We start from the raw sequence: 27,186 nt of genomic DNA on the forward strand, positions 1-27,186 counted from the left end.
AGGGTTTCATATTTATTGAAGCTTCCCCGGGCTGTTAGCATTCCATTGACTCCCATTCATTTTGGCGTCACTTTGACAGCGAATAACTTTACATCTGAGGCGTTTAAAGACTCCATTTGTCCATTAATTATTTCTAAAGAAACACGAAAATGTATTAAAGGCTACATTACCTTGTATCTTACGTTATGGCCCAGTAGAAGCAGTTTTTGTAAAAAATAGGCTAACTATTGCGTCATAACCTTCCACTCTCTGTTGCACAGTAGAGAAATTACCATATGGACATGAAGAAAAGCTCATAGGCAATCGTTTACTGTTTATGAGGCAATCGGGTGGACGTGGAGGCATAAACTCAAGGGAGATTATTAATCAGAATACTTAACAAAATTTGCTCCTGTTCACGCTCGCCGTCTCTGCAAAATTCGGTGGGTGATTCAGATTTTTCGTGGCACGGCTATTAAAAAACTTACAATTGTCAGACAGGTTGCTCACGTGACATCTACGTCATTAAGCTCAGTTTGAGTGTGCGCAGTAAACGCTTGACCCCCATTAAGTGCATGCTTCTAATTAACTTCACTTGTCTCCGTTGAATTCAATGGGGTCGCTGTGTCCATTTCTTTACTTTCCATGGCAAAAACACGTGGCACGGAAGGCGGCCAAAACGGGAGATGTTCCGTGCAGATAATGCTCACTGCCTATCGAAAACCATTCAAAAAAGCCGCCTGCCAGAAACACATTCTGTGTGATCTGCCCCTAAATTCTGCTGGGTTATTTTGGGTAAGGTACAAAGGTATTTAAAGGTACAATGTATAAGGCTGCTATATTTACTAACCAATTTGATGGTTGTTACTGTGTTTGTGCTTACTGTAAAAAAAGAATTTGGTACCAATATGTACCTCTGAGGAACTTTAGGTGCAAAGGTGTACTTTTGAAAAGGCTACCACCCCAGTGACAGCTGGGACCATCATTTTTTTTTCTGGCAACGTACTTTAAATACCTAAAAAGCATAAAGCACTCTAAAAGGTGCTCAATACCAAGAACAATGTTATATATAAATAATTTCTTCATAGTAAATGTTATTTATTTGAAAAGAATTTTCACAATATTAGAAAACAAGTAGGGCGCAAGAATATTACATAACTTTTATGGTTCTGGAGGCTTTGGCGTAGAATATACAATGTAATACGATTCCAGTAGAGTCCCAAGATGATTTTTGTCACTTTATATCTTCCCAAGAAACAGAAGAAGAGATTTGCCTAGCATGCTGAGCATTTACTAAATAGGCATGGCTTAGCTTCTGGGGTAGAACATGGCATATTTGGAGGTGCGGAAGCCCAGAAGGTCCCTCATTTCGTTGCGAAACTTGGAGAGGTCTTGACGCAGATCATGGAGGTTCTCCACTGTGGCCTGGTCTGTGCTTTGCATCTTTTGGCGTGTGGAAGTCAGATAGCGGTGCACAAGACAGCACATGATCTTCTGGTAATTCTCATCTCTCTTCTGTTTTAGGTTCTTCCATTCCTGAAAACAAATGAAAGGGTTACACTATCTTATAAAGCATACTCATTTTATGCACCACTAATGTAAAGGCCAGAATAAAGCCTAGCCAAAGATCCAGGATCCATCATCAGGGTCGCTACACATTTTTTACCAAATGTTTGCTTGGACCCAATAAAATTTCATTGTCTGGTGATGCAAGTTATAGTGGACAGACTTATACAAGCTTTCCTGTTAAAAGAAATGGTACATAATTGACATAACTGGATATATTTGGAACTTATAGATGGATTGTAACTCCATCTGAATCAAAAAAACACTGTGCATCCTCTTCAGTCTTACACCCTGCCCCTTACGCAATGGTCCAACGACTGTGATGCTCCTCAGAAGGTTTTTTTTAAAACTAAATGTAAATACCAGGCTAAAGCTGATATAATGAGGTGTAGGTAATTTTATATTAGTTTCTTGAATGAGAACATCACGTTTTCCTCATTTATTTTACTTGGCACAGATTTGATGAATAAGGTTAGAATAAGAATGCTTGTATATCTCTTTGTCATCATGTGCAAGCTTTTTATATTGCTTCATTTAAGGGGCTAGTAAACGATGAACAAACCCAACCGTTAATATTTTCAGGGTCCATTTAAACCAATGATTGGGTTTGTCTATATTTGACTCAACCCTGGGGTTAAATATTCTAGCTATAATCTAGAATTTTGGGATACTGAAGTGGTGAATTTTTAGGATGGGGGCAGTTATGATGAAACTCTCAAAACGCCCTTGGGATAACAAAGGCCATTAATATGATTTCACCAGAGATGTGCATCTGTATAATAAAATAAATAATAGGTCTAGTAATTGTTGTTTGGACCTCTCATTATGCACATCTGTATCTATAAATATTAATCCTAATATGTGAAAAAAAATATATATATACAGTGAGGAAAATAAGTTTTTGGACACCCTGCTATTTTGCAAGTTCTCCAACGTAGAAATCATGATGGAGGGGTCTGAAATTGTCATCGTAGGTGCATGTCCACTGTGAGAGACATAATCTAAAAAAAATCCAGATATCACAATATATGATTTTTTTTAACAATTTATTTGTATGATAAAGCTGCAAATAAGTATTTGAACAGCTGAGAAAATCAATGTTAACATTTGGTACAGTAGCCTTTGTTTGCAGTTACAGAGGTCAAACGTTTCCTGTAGTTTTTCACCAGGTTTGCACACAGTCAGTTTTCTGGCCTGTCGCTGAGAAACACGGAGTTTGAGCTCCCTCCAAAGATTCTCTATTGGGTTTAGGTCTGGAGACTGGCTAGGCCACACCACGAACCTTGATATGCTTCTTACAGAGCCACTCCTTGGTTATCCTGGCTGTGTGCTTCGGGTCATTGTCATGTTGGAAGACCAAGCCTCAACCCATCTTCAATGCTCTAACTGAGGGAAGGAGGTTGTTCCCCAAAATCTTGCAATACATGGCCCTGGTCATCCTCTCCTTAATACAGTGCAGTCGCCCTGTCCCATGTACAGAAAAACACCCCAAAGCATGATGCTACTACCCCCATGCTTCACAGTAGGGATGGTGTGTTTTTGGGATGGTACTCATCATTCTTCTTCCTCCAAACACGTTTAGTGGAATTATGGCCAAAACGTTTTATTTTGGTCTCATTTGACCACATGACTTTCTCCCATGACTCCTCTGGATCATCCAAATGGTCATTGGCAAACTTAAAGGAAAAGTCTACTCATTTTCAATATTAAAATATGTTATTACCTTAACTAAGAATTGTTGATACATCCCTCTATCATCTGTGTGCGTGCACGTAAGTGCTGGAGCGCGCTGCGACGCTTCGATAGCATTTAGCTTAGCCCCATTCATTCAATGGTACCATTTAGAGATAAAGTTAGAAGTGACCAAACACATCAACGTTTTTCCTATTTAAGACGAGTAGTTATACGAGCAAGTTTGGTGGTACAAAATAAAACTTAGCGCTTTTCTAAGCGGATTTAAAAGAGGAGCTACATTTTATGGCGTAATAGCACTTTTAGGAGTACTTCGACTCGGCACAGTAACACCCTCCCTCTCCCATTATGAGAGTGAGAAGGGGAGCGGACTTTTCAGGCGAGTCAAAGTACTCGCAAAAGTGCTATTACGCCATACAATATAGTTCCTCTTTTAAATCCGCTTAGAAAAGCGCTACGTTTTATTTTGTACCACCAAACTTGCTCGTATAACTACTTTTAAATAGGAAAAACGTTGCTGTGTTTGGTCACTTCTAACTTTATCTCTAAATGGTACCATTGAATGAATGGGGCTAAGCTAAATGCTATCGAAGCGTCGCAGCGCGCTCCAGCGCTTACGTGCACGCACACAGATGATAGAGGGATGTATCAACAATACTTAAGCTAATAACATATTTTAATATTGAAAATGAGTAGACTATTCCTTTAAGATGGGCCTGGACATGTGCTGGTTTAAGCAGGGGAATCTTCCGTGTAATGCATGATTTCAAACCATGACGTCTTAGTGTATTACCAACAGTAACCTTGGAAACGGTGGTCCCAGCTCTTTTCAAGTCATTGACCAGCTCCTCCCATGTAGTTCTGGGCTGATTTCTTGCCTTTCTTAGGATCATTGAGACCCCACAAGGTGAGATCTTGCATGGAGCCACAGTCTGAGGGAGATTGATAGGAATGTTTAGCTTCTTCCATTTTCTAATGATTGCTCCAACAGTGGACCTTTTTTCACCAAGCTGCTTGGCAATTTCCCTGTAGCCCTTTCCAGCATTGTGGAGGTGTACAATTTTGTCTGTAGTGTCTTTGGACAGCACTTTGGTCTTGGCCATTTTAGTAGTTGGATTCATACTGATTGTATGGGGTGGACAGGTGTCTTTATGCAGCTAACAACCTCAAACAGGTGCATCAATTTTAGGGTAATAAATGGAGTGGAGGTGGACATTTTAAAGTTATATATTAAATAAATTACAATACTTATATAGTATGTGAATATAGTATACAGGATTATTGCATTGAAATATTTAGCTGAATCATTATTTGTTTGTAAAAACACTTATATGCACATTTCACTCACAAAATTGTGCATACACGTTAAGTGTATTAGACCCAATGTCCTCACCACATACACCAATGAGGTTGCCAGATACCTGTAACTCAATCTTGTAGGAGGAAAAAATAGTTTTTGTTCTTGTAAAGATGGATTAGGTTGTTTTAGGATTTACTAATGCACAAGCTGAACATCGGCCAACACAAGAACCAGAATCATTCTGATGGATAAAATTAAAATCTCAATACGGCTTCAGGGTTTGGCATTCCACGTAGCCAATATTCAAGTACACAGATGCTTTTATAATGATGGCTTATCTTACAGAACTAGTAAATCAACGTAAAGAAAAATGAAATGTTATTAAATACAGACAGATATGAGCTCATATTAACAAAACCAGCAGTCTGTGTTGTACCTTGAGGCTGTTCTGTCTCTGGACTTTGCCTGTAGAGGTATGAGAACAGATCCATTTGCTCAAGCTAACCAGCAGATAACACACAGTCTTGGGCGAGGGGAGGATGTTGAAAGGTGGAGGCAGGGTGCATTTGTCATCAAAGTAGCTAAGCCACAGCTTGGCACGGGCAAACTTCCACTCCTTATCTTCATGGTTCTGCAAGCAGATAAAATCATTAGTAAATTCCCTGCATTAGATCAGTGTCTGGTTAACGTCTTCACACTCTCTTCATGAACTCTCACAAAAAGTTTATTTGGTCCACAATGAGGTTAACATTTTTGCAGAACAAAGTTTGCCACTACCAGGTTTGGAGCACCCACAGCACTCAAAATGTATTAAACTTGTGAATTAACTAGAGCATAACACAAAACAATCACAAAAATAATTAAGTGTGTCTGATAAAATGATAACTTGGCAGATAATTTATACAAGGAGTGGCACAAAACACTCACCTAAAGGATTTTTAGGAACATCATACTAATACTGTGTTTGACCCCTTTCTCCTTCAGAACTGCCTTAATTCTACATGGCATTGATTCAACAAGGTGCTGAAAGCATTCTTTAGAAATATTGGCCCATATTGATAGATAGCATCTTGCAATTGATGGAGATTTGTGGGATGCACATCCAGGGCACGAAGCTCCCGTTCCACCACATCCCAAATGCTTAGGTAGGCTGTGGCATTTAAACGATGCCCAATTGGCACTAAGGGGCCTAAAGTGTGCCAAGAAAACATCCCCCACACCATTACACCACCACCACCAGCCTGCACAGTGGTAACAAGGCATGATAGATCCATGTTCTCATTCTTTTTACACCAAATTCTGACTCTACCATCTGAATGTGTCAACAAAAATCGAGACTCATCAGACCAGGCAACATTTTTTCAGTCTTAAACTGTCCAATTTTGGTGAGCTCGTGCAAATTGTAGCCTATTTGTAGTGGAGATGAGTGGTACCTGGTGGGGTCTTCTGCCGTTGTAGCACATCCACCTCAAGGTTGTGCGTGTTGTGGCTTCACAAATGCTTTGCTGCATACCTCGATTGTAACAGGTGGTTATTTCAGTCAAAGTTGCTCTTCTATCAGCTTGAATCAGTCAGCCCATTCTCCTCTGACCTCTAGCATCAACAAGGCATTTTCACCCACAGGACTGCCGCATACTGGATGTTTTTCCCTTTTCACACCATTCTTTGTAAACCCTACAAATGGTTGTGCGTGAAAATCTCAGTAACTGAGCAGAATGTGAAATACTCAGACTGGCCCGTCTGGCACCAACAACCATGCCACGCCACTTTGACATTCAGGAGATTGTCTTGACCAGGACCACATCTCTAAATGCATTGAAGCAACTGCCACGTGATTGGTTGATTAGATAATTGCATTAATGAGAAATTGAACAGGTGTTCCTAACAATCCTTAAGATGAGTGTACATCAATGCTTAATTGTCTTAAAAATGCACAGTGAAATATTTGACATTTCTAAAGGCCACTCACAGCAATTTGTCGGAAGCTCTTGTGCAGCATAGCCACCAGGAGTTTGGTAAGAACGATCACCACAACAATGTTGTACGTCCCGACAATAAGAGCGCCGACAAATGAACGTAGCTCCTCTGTGTAACTGATCCTCGTGACGAACAAAGCCACATGTGCCAGGGAGAAAATGTACCAAAAGAGGGCATAACATGTTCCCATAAACGTGTAAAAGTAGAAAATAAATGATTTGGGTAAATGTTTTTGTTTACGTTTCATGTGGAACCTTAAAATTGAAGCTTAATAAAGCATTAATATAAGCAATTTTTTTAAAGTTTTGTCTTTTTGTTCCAAAGAAAAACATTATTTATGGCTGACATTCCTGACTCTCAGTCTAAGAGAGATAAGAAAGATGAAGTACGTGTAAAACGTGTCGTTGCTCTGCCGCTGACAGAAGATGCCTTGGCAGTCTTTGTTTTCATCTTTGCTCCTGGCTGGATCCTTCTCATCCTTTCCATACAGCTGTGTCAGGCCGATGGTGAAAGAAATGAGCACCAGCAGGAACAAGCCAAGAAACTTCCCAAACTCTTGAAGCATTTGGCCCATGGATATCTGCAAGCACAAGTACATTAGCCACATGGATGTACAGAGTTTTTTTTTAAATGACTACCTTAAACAGCACCTTAAACAGACTTTAATAAAGAAAAACACATGTACTTTCACAGTGGAAACCCGGCAGAACGCTGGCAGGATCAAAATGTTTTCTTGTTTTTTTGGACACCATTAGCTTTTACCAATTTGCTGCTAGTCAGGGGTCCCCATTAAAAAACTGTTTCAAATTAACAATGAATAGCATGAAAATATATGCCCCCCCCAATCATAATGCACTAAGTGCTCTCATTAGCAGTATTTAAATCAGAGGAAAGGAACATTAAACGTAATAATATAAAAAAAATCAAACAAAATTTAATTAATACTAAAACATCCCCAAAATAATCCATGTACATGGAGATTTTACTCCCCAAAACCACCAACTTTAGCTATATTAATGTTGAGTACACTGCTACAGACCTACATTTGTTTATTGCTATCTGGTATGTATTGTTATGATTATTGCATTTTTGGTGGAACTGAAGACTCTTTTTTACAAAGGCATAAGGTATGTGTTTTGCTGTAGTTGTAGACTGGACAGCCATGTGTTGGTCTATTTCAAATGGGTTTTAGTTGTGCAGTCTGTTTCTCACTTTACAAAGAAGTGTGCCCCCCCATTAAAATGAAATGACCCCCGTTCTGAATGTTCTGGGGTAAATCCTGTGTGATTAAACTCTAAGGGACAGGGTGTATATTAGTGAAACTCTATGAAACCACTGGTCCTGTTCTAAACTAGGATGGTTTGTCTGGTTTTGTCAACTTTAATACTTGACAAGTCTTAAGCTCATGTGACCAGCCCGACACAGCATTGTAGTAACATTGGCTCACCCAGTAGCTAAAGGTGTCAGATGATGCAATTTCATGTTTTCCTTTTCTTTAGTGTGTTGATCGGCAAAGTTACAAAGTCTCAAACAAAATTATTTATTCTATCTTTAAGAGATAGCTGATCCAGGCCTGCCTAAAATGTATCGATAGACACCCCCCCACATAACTGCATCACTATGTGGACATATTTGCATAACTGTGGGTTCACACCAGCCACGTTTGAGGTGTCAAATTTGCATCTACCGCGTCTAGTTTATTGCTTGAACATTTTGAGTTTACTCGCTTTATTCGCCCGTGAAAGCTGTGCATATTTTTGGCATGTTTGTGTGCTGCTGTGTCCCTGTGTGTCAATAAGCAGAGTATGCACATTGTGTGCTCGCCTATAGGTGAATATATTAACCCGTCCTTTAAATAAATAAGAAAATACTGCACCATTGACTTCTGACTAAGTTAAAGTTGGTCAGTGGTGCAGTCTTTTTTAGTTGCCTCAAAATAGAGTGCCGAAGTAATGGCGTCACTTTGTAGGCTAAAACGCGGAAGTGAGTTAGCATTTTAGCACTATGGGTTCCCTCGCCCTGAAGTCTATGGGTTTTTTGAATGGGTTTTTGCTAAATCGCCTGAAATAAGGTCTGTGGTTAACAAAACCTCTAAATATTTTCACGTTTTGTTCTATGACATAAAATACACCAGTTATAATCGGCTTGTGATTTTTTTTAAACTTTATTGTGCCTTAAAAACGGTGGTTGCTAACAAGTTGCTAATAGGGACTACATCCGTGGCGGGGAGTTTAGACGTCATCATGACAGGAAATCTCACTAGCCTTTCAGCCTCACGTTCTCAGAAGTTTACCTTTCAGTTAATGTACATAACGTTATGTATTTAGTATTTTCAAATTGTAGTTTTTCCAAATATTGTTGTACTGTGGACGTGTTGCAGTTTGACATGTTTTGTTTTGTCCGGAGATGCAACCACAAGTCGTCGATGAAAGATGCTCGTTTACCGTCCGATGTTCCCCAGCGGAGACTGTTCGTGCCGTAAGGTAAGCTAACACAACAATGATTTCCATGTGAACACCGTATTTACTGCCTTAATGTGGCCATGCACGACCAAACTTTAATGGTACATATTGCTCAACACGCGAATGATATGATACTTTGACGGTCAGATGGAATTAAAATGGCTAAGTTAGCAAGAATAAACGTTTTTCATTACAAAATCAACAGCTAAAATAACTTACCTGTGTCTTTCTCTTAAAATATCTTAAAGCTTGTTTACTTTGCTGTTTAATAGATAGATTAGATCCGCTGCAGTTTTATTAAAGGCTAACGTTACTTTGAGAAATGTGTTTAATTAAAATATTCAAAATAATACCTGGATTATTGACTTTTATTCAACTTTGCTTTACCCACTAATAATAATGAGTGTAGTTATTTGTAAACAGCACTTGTTAGGCATTAGATAACAATGATATTAATCTTTGTTATTTTAGTAGTAAAGTGTGATTTTTGTAATTTTAATTTGTAAAGGTGTAACTTCCATAAAACTAACACTGCTTATTTTGAATTTATCCTTAGACGAGCTGACCGGATGCCCAGTGTCCATTCTCGCATCTGCAGCTGTCATTTTCATGCAGGGGATAAAATGTCCCCGTTTTGTTTATATCCACAAATGATGTTCCCACTGGACAAATTTTGGAAGATCATTCATACTCCCTGAGACAGGATAGGGCTGATGTGCCTAAAAATGTTCCACCACCCATTTATAAAGAGGAGGAAATGGCTACAATTTATGGCTGACAAAGAAGATGAACCATCTAAAGAACAACTAAAGAAGAGCTGGAGTCTGGACGAAGAAGAAGAATCCAGCTTGAGATTGAGTTAGAGCATTCCATAACAGAGATTCAGCATCTCAAAGACTAACTCCAAAGGCAAATGAGTAACTGTCATGACAGGTATTCAGCCTTTCAGATGAGTGCAAGTGTGATTCGAATGGAGACAGGATTGCCAGATAGAGAATACTTTCAGTGCTGTGTGTGAATATGTTGCTCATTTTGAGGATTCCATTACGTACTTTGCTGGATGGAGGAGACCCAAAGAAATCATCCTTGAGGACCTTGATTAAAATTCGCCACAACTATACACACTTGCACTTGCATTTTCCATGTGGGCATTCACATTGTGTTGCAAAAATACCTTCTTTCCCTGTAGAGACTTGTCATGTGAATTATATAGTATATAGTTTGTTTTCAGTTTACTTATTTTATGAAAATATAGATGTTTACTACAAAACTTGCTGCAATGTTTCTGTGGATCAGTGATTGGAGCATTTTGTTAACTTTTGTTTAATTCCCAGAGAACACACTGATATCTATAGCTTGAATGCACTGTAAGTCACTTATACCACAAATACCAAAAATTAAATGTTAAACTATTGTATACTATTGTAACTATACACCAGTCAGCTCACAGTAATGTGAGATAAGATTTACTACACAGGCTCTCACATTGGGGCTTGTGGATTACCAGGTAAAAATATATAGAAAATGTGAACAAAATTAGTATATATGGTTTATTTAGGGAACATGTATGGTTTAATTATAATATATTGTATTTAAGCATTGATGCTATTGGACAATTCTCTTTAAATTCAACATATATAATTATATATAACTATTATATTAAATGTTTGGAATTTAACTGTGTTCTGTTTGTTCAGAGATTGTATAGTTATTTTATAAATACATAGAACACTTTATTTAACTCCTCTATCTCTCCATAGTTTTACTTAATGAGACTTGATAAACCTTGTCCCTCATGCTGGCCCTTACAATACCGGTAAGTAAACCAGCATCTAAGCTGCACTGTTATGTCCAGATTTATAGTGGTTCTCTCTCCTAAAGTTTATTTGGGGCACAATGATCATGCATAATAACCTTAATCACAAAGAAAATAATATTAAGGTTTATATAAACTAACGAAATAATAAACTAATAAATAAATAAAACATTAACAAAAAATCTCAAAGAGGCACGCGTAAACAAAATTTCTAACATTTTTGGAAATAACGAATGGGCAATATTTCTCATGAAATAGTGGATAAGTGTCCATAAACAGCGCAGATCATAATGAACGAGCGTGTTTTTTAAATAAAGTTTGAGGAAGCTTGATGATGACGTTGATCCGTGACCGGTGCGCTGTAGTCCGTTTATAGCATACCGTTAGCATTTTATATCTGACGGCTTTATTTGGGCTTCAAAATGTATACATTTTCGTTTAACTTATAAAGATTATCTTGATAGACAAAACGTGTAAGGTTCATAACTCTTTGTTGAACACAGATCTTATTTTTTGCGATTTTCCAAAAGTCTATGGGAAAAATGAATGGCTTTTCGATCGAGGGAACCCATGCGCCGCTAACTTCCGGGTTGGCCTACAAAGTGACGTCATGACTTCGGCACTCTATAGCAACACACCAATAAATAATGCACCTGAACACCTCCATGGGCAAAAAGATGGATGTAAGTATATGTATATACACAATTACAAAATATTTATTTTATCTTTTACCTGGAATATTCATTTAATAGCAAACAGTACAGTATTTATGGCTGGATGACCACACATATACATCCATATATTTGGATTATCAAACATGTTTTGGCAAAGCAACACATGTTAGTGTTAAACACGTTTTTCCTAATGTTGACATGTGGGATGCCATATTTAACTTACTTGAAAAATCAGACAACAACTGCCCATTGATAAGCACAGCTCAGGTAAATATTGGTTAAGCCGGTACAGTAATAGACAGGGAACATGAGTAGCTATATTAGGTAACCTGTACTGACACATACACTTGAGTAACTCTTTTAAGTGGCTGTTTCTATATGTGCCATAATGAACCATAATGTGCTGTACTGTGTGTTTGCTCTGAAACACAGCCAAGATTTTTTGGAAAGGTAAGCACACCCTCCTCTTAGTCTGATTTATTTTCTTGTCACTCTCGACTGCCTGGTGGGCATTTTTTCATATCTAATATAATACAGCTCACCTTTGTAGCTTCATGACTGGATATCACATTTTCATTTTAAATGTCCGCCTCTCTGATATGATGCTCAGCTGTCATTCTGTCAAATTTAGGAGCAGACTTAATCAATAAGTGAAGTAAGCAGCCGCTTAGGGCCCTGGGGAATTTGGGGCCCCCGACAAATACCATGAAGGCTGTATAAATCATATATAACTTATTAGTTTTCTATCATACCATTAAAATTTTTATGTTATTGTTACATCTGCTGGAATGCACCCCCCATCATAAATAATCTAATGATACTTTCCTATATTGCACAAGCAGTTCGACAACTCTGCCAGATGAGAGCAGAGCAGAAAGAGTTTATAGTGAGAATTTGCAAGGTGGTGGTGAAGGGACAAATAATGAAACACAGCTACCCCAGCACAGCTGAAAAAAGGAGGAAACAAGAATGTGGCTAAACTCCTAAAAGTCTCTTATTTTTTCCAATAAACTCCCACAGTCAGTGCTGCTCCTACGAGTCACATCGAATTATAATCGGAAGCAATCATCCCTATGCCCTTTTCCCCTCGCAGATCAAAGCTTCTGTCCTGTGTAAACTCTGGAGGGAGTTGCGCAATTTTGTCTCTTAACCTTGTGTGTGGCCGTCAGAGACGATCCTAGACTTCTGGGGGCCCTAAGCAACTTTGTGAGGGGGCACTGTCAAACCATTCACTGTCTTTCCTTAGATGTAGCTATAAACAAAATGTTAACTAAAAACACATTGTACTATCTTTATAGCTTTACATTTTTGCCATATAGACATTAATGTGGCACTCATCAGAATACTTTCTATTATGAAAAGCTCTTAATCTGTTATATTAGTATTTACAAAACAAGGTATACTGCCAGATATATTCTTTAAGAGATGTAGAACATCAGGGAAACAAATAGAAAACCATGAACAAACAAAAAACTACAACAAACAACCCGACAGATTTTCCAATTTGCTTTAAAACTATTGCATGGTCAATATATTTAACTTAAACATAAACAAAATAATTCTCTAAATATGCTAACTTTAGATGTAATGTGAATTGTTTTAAAATAACTGCTTTCATAATTTAATGTCTTTTTTTCTTTAACACGTATTACAGATTTTGATTATTGATGCTTTTTGGAAGCCAAAAAAGATTGCATTGGATTTGAAAGAAAGTTTTTAAGTGTTTTATTCAAAAAAGAGGAAAAGCCTCAGAGACAGTTTAATGAAGAGCCTGTGTACTCAAAACTTTTCTATGATTAAATTCTTGTATTCTGGAGCTTTGGTGTCGCAACTTTTTTCTGCTCTATTAGCTTTTTTATTAATCAGGGTCTGTTTACACAATAAAGTTTGTATTCATTGTGACTGTAAGTTTACATGACAAGAGGGTTTTGCAGTCCTGGAAACACAAACTTTTGAACACAGGTTTCAAAGCGCAAGTTTTTAAAACCACGCCTTTGTTGTATCCATGTAACCTACTGTACGTAATGCACATCTGCATTTTTTTAAGTGTTTGTGCTGCTTAAAGGGACAGTAAGTAGGATTTTCCCTCATCTAGTGGTGAAATTGTATTTTGCATTCAAACGAATAGTGCTCTCTAGCGCCTCGCTTTTCCAAATGCGTGTTGCAACTACAGTAGCCGTTATGTACTAACTGATCTCCTTGGGCTCTATCTTACACCCGGCGCAATGCGAGACGCAAGTGTCTTTTGCTAGTTTCCAATAGCAAATGCATTTGCGCCCCTTTTGCGCCAATGGGCGTTCTGGTCTGAAAACGAGGTGTGTTTAGGCGCATTGTTGGCGCGTTGCTATTTTGGGGCAACTAAAATAGACTACGCCATTGACCAACAAAAATCTGCTCCAAAGTCTAAAGTCAATGGCGCAATATGTTTTTTGTTATTTAAAGAGCGTGTTAGTAATATGCGCCTATAAACGGGATGACAACGCAGGTTTCCTTATATCACATACATGAATGCACAGCAGCACAAAAACGCTTTTAAATATGAAAGATTAAAGAATTGAAATGTAAAAGATTATTATTGAGTCTTTTGTACATAATTATGAGACGTTAGAAAGCACAAAGAGCTGCTTCACCTGTAGCCTGGTAGGTAAATAAATGCTTTGCTTTAAACAAATGCATCTATTTTTAAATGTTTTTTTTTTAAATGCTACCTCACGGATTTATTGTATATAATGACTCTGTACCTGCGGATATGGTGGGATGATGCTGTCCAAGTGCTGAAACACGCAAAGAGCTGTTTGCAAATTCTTTATCTCCTGTTTGTTATAAATAAAGTATTTTTAGAGTACAGACCTTTTCTACATGTAAATTATTATTTGATGACATTGGATAGCCATATATTTAAAGCAATTAAAAGCCTGCTTTTTTACTTCCATGACTAAAAGAAAACAGGTTTTAAAGGTTTTAATAAAAAAATAACAATTTCAATACAAGTTAAAAACAACACAATTATTTAACATTAATCTTAAACTTGGGATTCCTTAGTTTTTCAGTTTACCAAGTACGTCATCTAAATAGGGATTAAACATAGCCCCAGCGCAACTTGCTTTTATAGAGGATGAGAGGTGAGACTCTTATTGGTTTATTGGAGTAAAGACATGAGTAAAGACATTGATTTTGACTAAAAAAAATACTTAAGACACTACACATTGGCCCTTTAAGATACTGAGTTTATTAACGCTTCTACAAAAGTTTACTGTCCAGGTTTACTTTTAGAAATAAACATACCTCTTGTTATTTACTGCTTTGTAAAAGAATGTGTATACATAATACAGCGTTTTTAGTAGAGATACACCCATACATCTAATAATTAGTATCGATTGATAAAAACTTTCTTTTTATCACTTTGTACAATAGTTTGAAAACAGTCGACAGTCATGGCCAATATATCCTGACGATCAAAAGAGAAGAGAAAAATGCAATCACTTTGCTGAACTATAAACACTACTCCCCTGCTTTAACACATGAGTCAGATTTGGGGAACTTTTACTTCAAAACTCTACACACAAATTCCTACATTTCTCAGTGCTTACACCATCTAGTCATACAGAAAGCACTAGCATTCAATACTGTTAACTCAAGTCAGCACAGCTTAGGCTCAAATAGAAAACAATTACCAAAGTGGAAACACTAAGAGACAGTAACTTTAGTGTGCATACACGGTTGGACTATGCTATTGGAATAAAGAAATGCATAAAATTGCCTACCGTGCCGAGCTTAACGCCTCATTTGCGCCGCGAGACCTCCAGACGTGCATCAACGCATCTTCACATTGACTTAACATTGAAATCACTCGCGCTTGACACCTCTACCGCGGCTGGTGTGAACACAGCATTAGAGCTTTTCAATAATATATTGTCAAGATATTTCATAGATTTAGAACAGGATATTGGTGTTATAAATATGCAATACCAAGTTGGCCCACCGGGGGCCCGTGACATGTTGAATCAGGTGTTTTAAATAAGGCGACATCTAAAACTTTCTGGGAGGGGGGCCTCGAGGACCAGGATTAAGAAACACTGGGGCAGACCGTCTCATTTCAGTTCGCTTCATGGCCTTTAGAGGCTGGTCGCCGTGATTTCACAAAGTAAGATGTGATCCTGGATCAACATTTTTTGTTGATCCTGGATCAACGTTTTAATCAAAGATACCCCAACCTACCCTTAACTCAAACCCTAACCATATTTAAACCCTCAAATTAGTGTGAAATAATAGTTTGAGGAGTATTTCTTAAAACCCAATCCTAAACCTAAATCTAACATACACACTAATCCAATCCTGCAATCTGATTGGTTAATGAAAATGTTGATCCAGGCCCAACAATGGTGTTGATCCAGCATCACATCTTACTTGGTGAAATCACGTTCACCTTTAGGGGCTACTGCCTTCAAATATCGAGCCTTGCCTTAAAGTTTATGGCTTAAAAAGGATCCAGACCCTGAATTGGGATGACTCTTTGACTCTTTCGTCATCCTCCACCACATACCATAACAGTGTCAATGGAAAAATGTAATATTAGTGCATCTCTAGTTTTCAGTTCTGTTCACAGATCCGTGTGCAGATATTTTTGACAGGGTTGTCGCGAGTACATAAACACTTTCAAAACGCAACAGAAAAAGTATTTATTTTTTTACTACATCATTGTCTTGTAAGACGTGTTATATTTGCCTTAAGGAGTAATCCAAAGTCATAAAGGAAAGGAATCAGAAAATCGCAGATACTTGGCAATAAGTTTTTTAGTTGAGCTCTAGTAGCCAACAGCACTAACCACATAGTAAAATGCTAAAAACCGCTAATGCTGCATTCATATGGCAAAATTTCTGGAGTGACAACTACATTACAGGTGTGAGCCTGGAAATATCCTGTTAAGGCAGCAATTTACAAACACAAATAGAAAACTGTCTGTATGAACAAGCAACTGACCTCAGACCTATGCTATTTGCACATGGCGCCTGTAACCATAGTGATGGATGTAAATATCAAAAAGAAAGGATTATTTGTGCAAACTTTATTTATGTAATTAACAAAATCAGCTGGCATGTGTAACACTTCCCATTGTGAAGAGAAGAATAAACAAGGGTAGTTCTATATTTAAAGTATTCAACATAAAATCAGTGTCGGCAATTGCACGTTTTACCAAGCCAGACGCTTGTAGAAAGTCTCACTTCTTGATCCCACATTTTATTATGAGTGTAATGTAGTGTTCAATTGCAATGAGATGAGACATTATAATCAACCACAAGAAGGATGAGATTTGAGGGCTTATCACATATTACACTGCAACAGGTATGTAAATTTCAGTTTGACATTCCAACTCTTGTCTGCACATTGGTCGTTCTACAAAAAAGGTGGAAATGCTTGTCCCTTGCTTTCCAGACCCCTTAATCATTTAATTTGACCCAATAATCCCATAATGATATATATTTAATAAATATAGACTGTCCTTAAAATGATGAGAGAGTTTATTTATTTAATTTTCTTTTTTTAAAAACTTTTTTTAAATGTCTGGTCCTGAAAATTGCCTTTGATCATACATGGAAGTTGAACTGTGTACTTATTATTTAAAGGTGCAATTTGTAAGATATTTGCAATAAAATGTCCAAAAACCACTAGGCCAGTGTTATATATTTTGTCCAGCTGATTACTATCAATATCTGTAATGTTTTCAACTACTTGTAAATCGTGAGAAAATTTCCCTTCAAAACATTGACACGGGGCAGTGCAGTCTCCTGTCAATGACATTAATATCCATGTGACCCTTTGTCACCGCCTTTACTGACGTAACCCACATGACAACACTGGTCGAGCTCGAAAAAATAAAATGGCGGCCAAGGAAGCGACTGGAGCACAAATTTAGTGTAAATAAACGTATATTTTCAAATTTTACTCATTTTAGTTAGCCTGGTTAGCCAGACCTACATCAAGATGTAAGGTCTGGCAACTCTTCACACAAACAGCTCAATGCAAGGGGCGGGATATAAGGTTGTCCCTCAAAATGCCTCTGCACGCAATAGGATAGCGCTATGACCAATCAGAGCAACGAAGAAGGTGACGTATGAGTCCCATGCGTTTCCCCACCAGTGGAGCTAATTGGTATATCAAACTTTTACCGTAACCAGTCGGCAAAACTCCAAACACATCTTTCTTGCTTAAAAAGGACTTCAGTAGGGTTATTTCACTCAAAGAAAAACATAAGTCTAAGTCCTCCAGAGTCGCGGCCAAAGCCGCTTCAAAAGAAAGCTGTTCGCCAGCAGCAGCAGCCATTCTTTGTTTTCAAGTAGGAACCGTCGCAGGCAGCTCTGTCGTCATCATGTTAAGCCCGCCCCACAGACGCTACACACGATGGATTGGCCTGACCAAATTTTGGTTTTTGGAGCTGTTAAGTGTATTGTGAGTGCCTAGACTAAACCCTGGCAGCAAATATATTTTGCGGCCGCTAGGGTGCGTCTAGATTTCTAGGCTAGATTTTAGTTGCATTTCTAGCGAGAAATTAGTATTGTAGTTTTCAAATATGTGATTAGTTATCACAAAGGCGCTCTCTGTTCATATTTCAAACACGCTGCCTTTGAAGTGCGTCGGAAAGCCTTTCTCTGAGCGGCCTTCAGGCCTCCGAGGCCAAAGTCATGTCCTCATGAGGCAGCGAGGCAACAAGTCCTCACTGCCTTGAGTTTTCGGACGCAGACAGTGTCGTGGACAATGCGGAACTATGCGCTTGCTTATGGACTTATGGATAACTCTTTACCGTCTGCCGCTGGTTGTGTCAGCTCCTGTTAGCGTACGGGCCAACCAAACGACCCAAGAAGAGTTTGGAACAAAACGAGAGAGGATCGATTTGTTGTTGCATTATCTGGATGGAGAGAGCTTCACGACAACATTTAACTAGACCCAGATTCTGATCCTGCTTGTGTTTTACGCGATGGGTGAGTTGTTTTGATTCGTAACATTTCAAAAACGTATGCTATTATATTGATCACAACATTACTGTAATCAGCGCGTCTTCCCGCGGACGATATGCACATCAAAAGGTATTGTACAGCAATATAAATGGTCATTTTAAGACACTTCACAATAAGATTTGTACTCTCAATACATTATGTGAAAAATCATTGTAGATTGTAAGTTGAAAACTTAATTCTGTGCTGTGTTAACCATCGAATTTGGACTAATACTGTAATATCTATGACTGAAAATTTCGTTTTGAACATCACATATAAACTTACATAATGAAATAAACGATGTCATCAAACGCAACATTTATAAGACTTGATTACCTTATCCATCAACGTGATTTCTCGTTCTTGTCTGATTGATGGCCATCAGCGGTTGAGTTAAAGACTACAAATCCCATAATTCCACGCTGCTTCAGAGCGTCAGTAAACAACATCATTGTTGTTGTTTGATCTGGCGCCATCCATCGGCAAAAATAATACAAACTGTATCTTTAAAACCATGTTTTTTGTAAAACAAATCAAATGTACATTTACCTTTACCCTGTATGAATTTACTACAACACTGAAATGGTAAAAATACACTATTAATATGAATAATATCAAATAAATATTTGTCCCCCAAATTTATGTCATTGGTGTTACACTACCAAAGCACTTTTATTTTGAAACAATGCATCAGCTCTTTAAAGTTTTTAATGGGTCAAGAGGTCAGTAGAGGAAGGCAAAAGGTTTGTGAGATGTCTTACCTTATTTGTCTAAAAAATCATGATATATCTAAGAATTTTGAGATAAGATTTTGTGGATGTCATTAGTGTTGCTCTTTTTTTATAGCTGGGAGTGTTAAGATCTTTACATAAAAAGACATTATTCTGAATAAGTATGTGATTGTTACATCTCTGATGAAATGGCACATGCCATTTTGTTAAAATATTAGTTTTTTTTCTGTAAATTGTCATTGGTGTTACCATCATTGGTGTTACCGTCATTAGTATTACTTCTCTAATGAGTACTTCCTAAGCACTATTCCTTTAACTGGCCAACATAAAAGCATAAAAACAAAACAAGATGGAAAATTTTATGAAAGTTCATAAGTTTTATCATATTCATTATCTATTATTATATTCTAATTTTGTCATTAGTGTTACATTGTGTCATTGGTGTTAAACCACGTTTTGGTGTTATGAATGTATTTTCTTATACTTTCTAGTAATATTTTGTTGTTGATATGGGATGTAAGACATTGTTGATATTTCAGTCTTTGCATCAAAGCATTTTTGGTTGAATATTTTTATATTATGTTTTTGTTGGTTTTAAAGAAATAGTCAAACTGAGAATCAAATAATTTCATACAATGCTGGGAAAAGATGAAGAATTTCATTAAACAAATATTAATAATCAATTATTTTTCTTGCTGTTATCATTCCTCTACTCAACCTTTAACTAAATACACAAGCTGTAATGAGAAAAATATTTAGTATCAACATTAATGTTGTTTAAATCACAGGTAACACCAATGACAAATAAATGACTCATGGATTCTTTATTAAAATGTATTAAAAAGTTAAAAATAGATTAAGCTCCCTGTTTTGCGGATTAATAGATTTGACAAGTTAATTAATGCTATTAAAGACGTTTTGGGTATGTTGAAAGAAGTTCATTTAAGCAAATTTCCATCACCCAAATTCCACCTTTTCTGTACAATGACTCACATACTGTAGTGAAATACATCCACGAATGTTCAACCAGAAGTGATTTAGTTTTTCTCACTTTAAAACTTATCTAAGTGATTTACTAGACATTCTTTGGCAAACAGTGAAGCAGAAGGGAGTAAACGTCTGACTATGTGGTCCTCTGACTACCCCCAGAGAGTAAATGCTGTCTGCTGTATGAATACTGAGTAAGTTCCTTGTAATGTCTGAATCTGTACATCATACAGCGTGTTTGACTGGAAGAGGTAATGACATAGCAACCACAAAAAACGCAGACTGAAATAACTAGTAATAGAGTCTAGAAAACTAGTGTCTGTTTGTGTGTAGGGGGACATATGCATCATTTCGACCACAGTTCATGGGATGATTACTTTTCCATGCAGCTGTGCCAAAGACTGAAGTCAGCCTAAGAGCACAGCGAGAGAGCAGGGAGATGTTCACACAGGGAATACAGGATGATAACGTTTTCAATATACAAGTTAATCTGTCTATAATTTATCACAGTCAATGACAAATTCGGGGAAATTGCTTAATTGGTTGGAACCATTTTAATGAAAATATCCTGCATTGCAAAACCATGTCCGAGAAATTCAGCCCCACACCCTCAATGACACATTTTCAGAAATAAATCCCCATAATGAGGAAAGACACGTGGCAGACGTGGGATCAAACACACATAATAGAAAACTGGCAGAGCCAAAGGAAACTATGAGGGGAAATGGACACACTGCCAGCCCTCATTTAACAGACATAAATGATTGTAATTGTGTGATAACACTTGGGCCGCAAGGCATGACATAATCAACACTGGAAAAAAACTGCTTCTGTATAGACACTGGATAAAGACTCTGAAGGCTCTGCCAGTAAATGGGTAAAAACAACTGTAGTTAGAGACTGTGGTGATTATCTGTAACGGCCCCAAGATGGAGCTGGTGGTGTACATGAAGAAGAGACGCAGATAACTCAGAACATTGGCAAAAGCAAAAAGGCCTTCAGCGACGAGGATCGGATGGAACGCATCCCAGTTTTTTCTCTCCGTCTCTTCTTTATTCTTAAACTAAAGAAAACAGAGGAAACTCTGACGTTAGTATGCATAGTTGTTTCGGTCATCATATGAACTATAATTTATACATATATACTGCATATATTTTTGCACCCATATAACCTAATGCATGCATGTATTAACACTATTACACACTGCTATAATCTATTGCAGAGATTTTGATCTTTTGACAAATTCATTTCCATTTCCAGACTGCTCTCAAAAACAGCAATTTCTAAAATATGAACCTTTAGATCAGTGTTTGTCAAACTTTTTCAGCCCACTTTATCTTCCATTTTTTTTCTGAGGACCACCTAACAGAATCCCACTCTAACACGCCCCCAAAAAACAACAAAATAGGAAGGATAAGCTAAACTGTTTCAAGTCCAAAACTAATTTTTAAAAAACAAATGCAATGCTATGTTCAGAAGTTATTATATGAATTTTATTTTATTTGAAAAAGTAAATGTGAAATGAGTTGCAGCTTAATATGAACAACAAACTGCACATGTGAAAAAAACTGCAATTAAACATACTATAACAGCCTAGGTCCCACTTAATGTCATTCCAAAGAGCCATTAGTTTAAAACTGAGGTGGTGGATATATGAAGTCTATGGTTGTAACTAAGGTAACAATAAAATACTGAAAAAATGTTTCCCTTAATGTCCAAAATCACTGAAATTACAGGGATTTTACACATGAAACAAAAACTACATTACAAAACTAATAGATCTGTGGATTTTAGGTGCTTTCAGTTGATGTTTGATCTTTTCTTTTGACTCCTCTTTGGTCTAGCCACCGATCCATTTTTACGTTATTAAAACAGAATGGCAAGAACTGATATCACAGTTTCGCAAGTGCATTAAAAATCGACTTAAATAAGTGACGATTGTATAAACACTTGCCTAGTTTAGGTCATCTTTTGGCGGACCACTGGGGGGGTTTGGCAGACCACTAGTGGTCCGCGGACCACAATTTGAGAATTACTGCTTTAGATGATCATAACTATTCAAATGTATACAATTTGGAAATTTTATTGACTTTTCCAGGTCTGGAAATGTTTTCTTACTTTCTGAACCCAGCTTCAAACACTGTAAGCAGAACAAGCTCAAATGTGACACTGCCTTCATGTGAAGACCTAGGCATTATTTTCCTCTTCTTTCTGTTTATTGCATAAAATCATTTAATATTGATCGAGTAATGTCAAATCTTGATACTCAAATCAATAAATTATATATCAAACTTTGATGCTCATAATCTCATAATTAGATTAAGACTTTAGTCTGGGTTTTACAAAAAAGGGTCACAGTGCATTTTAGTCTGGGACTAGGATAAGCCCTGTCTGGGAATGATGATAAAGGTGGATACCTGGCTGTGAGCCACCACTTTCAGAGCGAAGGTGGCCAAATAAAGGGAATTCATGACGAAACTCAGCTGGTTTCGGGACTCTTCAAGGAAATCCTCCAATCCCTCATACCATAGACGTTTCACATCTGACCACACCATGCCTGCAGATACAGGAATTTGCAAAAATAAATGTTCAAGCAGCAGGATTGAAATTTCTTACTATCTGTATTTAATCTTTCTTGGTTAATTATCTGGTTAAAATCATGGAACTGTCAAGGTTGTATAATGGTATGTACTATACAGAACCATTTAGAGATATAGTAAAGATTTTGTAAACATGCTAACTAGAGAGCAGGACTGTTGAATTATAAGTGATACATAAAAGCAAAATTTGGTTGATTACAGGTGCCGAGCAGTGTTGCAACTTGCCATATAATTTTAATGTGGAAGATATTAATAATAAAGATGCCACACTTATCATTCACACATATACATATTCCTATTTTGGCCCATGAAGTTTGAAATAACAATTATTATTTTATATTTATTTCCTATTTAATACAGCACGGTTGTGCTGTCTTTCACTGTCAAGAACCTAGGTGTGATGTTCAATAGCAACCTATTATTCGATAATCCTGAGTACTTTTTGATTACATTTAGATTACATTTGACCTATGTTTATTTGATGTCACATACATTTAAGTAGGATAATATTGTACTATTTTGACATACAGCTCCCGTTTCACCACATCCCAAAGATGCTCTATTGGGTTGAGATCTGGTGACTTTGTGACATGCTGGAAGTAGCCATCAGAGGGTGGGTACATGGTGGTCATAAAGGGTCAGAACCAATGCCCCACACCATTACACCACCAGCCTTCACAGTGGTATCAAGGCATGATTGATCCATGATCTGTTTATCGCCAAATTCTGACTATACCATCTGAATGTCTCAACAGAAATCAAGACTCATCAGACCAGGCAACATTTTTCCAGTCTTCAACTGTCCAATTTTGGTGGGCTCACGAAAATTGTAGCCTCTTTTTCCTATTTGTGGTGGAGATGAGTGGTACCCGGTGGGGTCTTCTGCTGTTGTAGCCCAAGGTTGTGCGTGTTGTGGCTTCACAAATGCTTTGCTGCATACATCGGTTGTAACGATTGGTTATTTCAGTCAAAGTTGCTCTTCTATCAGCTTGAAACAGTCGGCCTCTAGAATCAACAAGACATTTTCACTCACAGGACTGCCTCAGACTGGATGTTTTTCCCTTTCTTTGTAAACCCTAGAAATGGTTGTGCATGAAAATCCCAGTAACTGAGCAGATTGTGAAATACTCAGACCGGCCCTTCTGGCACCAACAACCATGCCCTGCTCAAAATTGCTTAAATCACCTTTCTTTCCCATTCTGACATTCAGTTTAGAGTTCAGGAGATTGTCTTGACCAGGAGCACACCCCTAAATGCATTGAAGCAACTGCCATGTGATTGGTTGATTAGATAATTGCATTATTGAGAAATTGAATAGGTGTTTCTAATTATCCGTTAGATGAGTGTATATAGCATGCATGAATAAACATCATATCGGCAATAGCATTGTTCTTTTGTTAGTTCTTTTTGTTAGTGTTTGCTCATAAGAACACCTGCATGCGCGCACGCACACCCACACACACACGCAGTGGTATTAACATTGTGGTATTGCCCCAATGTGCTCTAAACACAACACGAACTTAGTTGTGTTTCCCACTTCCGCTGCAATATACATTATCTGTGTAATTGATCAGTCATGCTAATGGACTTGCATGAGGATCTAAATGTATTAATTGAGGGAGAGCACCAGTGCATTTACTGTCATTATACATTTGACTTCATATATATTATACTCCCCTGATGTATTTATCTATATGAAATAAGGTTGACATGAAATCAATATTCATCTTTTATTGTCTAATACAGTGGTTTTCAATTCCAGTCCTCGGGCCCCCCTCCCAGAATGTTTTAGATGTCTCCTTATATGAAACACCTGATTTCACTCATCGGCTCCTTAATTAACACACTAACAAGCTGATGATCGGAATCAGGTGTTTTATATATGGAGACATCTAAAATGTTCTGGGAGGGGGGGCCGAAGACTGGAATTGAAAACCACTGGTCTAATAGACATTCCTTTTAGTAATGTGTATGATTAATCAGAATGTGATGTTACGAATGATCTGCCTCTAAAAGCACTCTTTTTGGCTGTTTTGATTGACAGATGCTTGTGATGTATAAGGACCTCAATCCTTCACAATATAAAGCGCTGGTGCTGAATGCCAAAAAGTAACATAAGTAACATAAGATTGGACTAATACAGCTTACGATGTTTGTATTTAGTGTTTCTTTTGTCTCAGTGTTCGTGTTTAGTGTAGTCTCCTCGTCGTACATATTGATATCCCCGGCATAAAGAGCCTGCATTGACTATAGAGCCCGAGCCTCTCAGAACACCTGACCAGGTGTGTAAGCCGGCTTAACTGTGCAATGCCGTGAAAGAGCTGGTGGAATTAGATAATAGTCCCGCCTATACTGCTAGCGCTGAAGGTTAGTTGCTGTTGGACTTTGACCTATTTGGGTCTCCAGAAGATGTTGTTTGCTGTCTGCCCCCTCCGCTGGTCCCATCCAGCTCTTCTTCATCTCTGCTGGTCCTGTCCAGCTCTTCTTCATCTCCGCTGGTCCCGTCCAGCTTTCCCTCATCTCCGCTGATCCGGTCCAGCTCTCCTTTGCCAAAAAACACATCACCAATCACCCCAGAGAACCCTTGCCAGCCACCCACCCCCTTCCGCTGGTCCCACCCAGCTCTTCTTCATCTACGCTGGTCTCGTCCAACTTTCCTTTATCTTCGCTGGTCCTGTCCAGCTCTCCTTCACCAAAAAACACATCACCTCAGAGAACCCTTGCCAGCCACCCACTCTCCCCTACTCCTTCAGCTTGCTCTGACCATTGGGTCGGTTGATCCTCGGGTTCTCCAGCTGCCAGCTACCTCGGTGTTGGTGTTTCCCATGTCTTCGCCTCTGGCCTCTGAGACCCAGGGTCCACCTTGGCCCTCCGACCCTTTACTTCGGCTCTGTACTCCATCGTCTCCATTATTGCCCATCATCCCATCAGCTCTGCCAAGACTCCCAGGCTCTCCGGCTCCCCGTTGGTGAGTCATCATCCCGCCTCTGTCTCAGGACTCCAGCTGCACCTTGTCGCTTTTTCCCACTGACTCCAGGACCGGAGTGAGACTCATTGTTAGCCCTGGAGTTTCATGCCTTAGACGGCCCACTTTAGTTCACGACTGACTATATTAAAATTATATAATTAAATCCTCAGTAGTGTTTTCTCAACTGGTGTGACTATTTTGATTTGGATGGTGTGATTACTGCGATCAAAATCATCCTGCTGTTCAGCACAACAGATCTATGCGAAAGTGGCTTTTCATCTTTGGTGCAGCTTAATTTAAAGCAAGCAAGCAAGTCAGACATTGACAGCATGATCTTAGGGTAGCTCTTAGTGATGGGCGGATCAATCCTAAATTATCAATATTTCCGATCCTGCCTTGGTATCAAAAGGATTGATTCTCAAGTACAAGTATCGATTCTATTTGTTTGTTTGTTTTTAACAAGTGATTTTAGAATTTTAAGTAATAGTTGGACGCCGTTTTGTATATAAATACACTTAAATCGTAACGTCAGTGGGAACTATATCTTCTTCCGCTGTATCACCGCGTTCGCTCATTCAGTCCCATCTCCTTCCGTTGTGTTCATTCGCTCAGTCACTACCAACACACAGTGCAAGCAGGTTTAAAAATGGGTTTAAGTGCATTGTTGCGGTCAGTTAATAATGCGAAGCCTCGTGTGACATTGAACAACAAAAAAATACGCCATTTTGGTAATACCACAAATATGACAAAGCATCAAAAAGCAAAATATCTTAGAGAGCACGACGAAGTGCAGCCTCACTGTCATCCCTGGTTTGATTTTCAGTGCACTTTAATAAACTTTAATACATAGATAAAAAAATTTCATAGACGTATCGGAATCGGTATTGGTATCGGTGATACTTGTTTTAAAAGTACTTGGTATCGGATCGACAAGAAAATAACTGGTCTCGCCCATCACTAGCTCTGTCTACTTACACTCCAACTTTGAAACCCTTATCAGGAATAAAGCACGTCCTCAGTTATTTAATTAGATTCCTGAATGACCCAAATGACTTCTGAAACATACATTTATAATAGTTGTCAATGTCATATTAGTCGTACAGTAAATGAGGTTATTCTTTCCATCATTCTACAGTTAAGCCCACACAGAAATCTAATGTGTTGAAACATATCTTAAAGCCACATGTTAAAGGTAGGGTATCACATTTTGAAAAATGCTAACGGTAGCCAACAAGCAATAAAATCACGATCCCACAAAGTCACGCCTCTTTCAAAACACATGAACATGCACAGATCAGACGGTCACATCTCATGTCTTATTCACCAGTGAGAAAACTTTGCAGTACAAAGTGAATAACATTACCAAAATAACCAACATAAACAACTGGTTTACATCAGAATTAGTTAAAGCACACTTTTGGTTGTGTAGATGTAGTAACTAT

The 27,186-nt window shown here is 38.0% G+C and overlaps 1 protein-coding gene across 1 annotated transcript in view; it reads right to left on the reverse strand.

Annotated features, from left to right (window-relative positions):
• Positions 1–1,053: 1,053 nt before the first annotated feature.
• trpc1 (transient receptor potential cation channel, subfamily C, member 1) overlaps positions 1,054–27,186 on the reverse strand; it is a 34,118-nt gene continuing 7,985 nt past the window's right edge. The window contains exons 9-14 of the mRNA XM_073864195.1: positions 22,594–22,733; positions 21,087–21,239; positions 6,902–7,091; positions 6,507–6,706; positions 4,974–5,168; positions 1,054–1,515 (exon numbers count right to left, since the gene is read on the reverse strand). Coding sequence (XP_073720296.1) covers positions 1,288–1,515; positions 4,974–5,168; positions 6,507–6,706; positions 6,902–7,091; positions 21,087–21,239; positions 22,594–22,733 — 1,106 coding nt within the window. The 3' untranslated portion in view covers positions 1,054–1,287. The remainder of the gene's footprint in view (positions 1,516–4,973; positions 5,169–6,506; positions 6,707–6,901; positions 7,092–21,086; positions 21,240–22,593; positions 22,734–27,186) is intronic.

The sequence above is a fragment of the Misgurnus anguillicaudatus genome, chromosome 25 (assembly GCF_027580225.2).
Source record: "Misgurnus anguillicaudatus chromosome 25, ASM2758022v2, whole genome shotgun sequence".
NCBI lineage: Eukaryota > Metazoa > Chordata > Actinopteri > Cypriniformes > Cobitidae > Misgurnus > Misgurnus anguillicaudatus.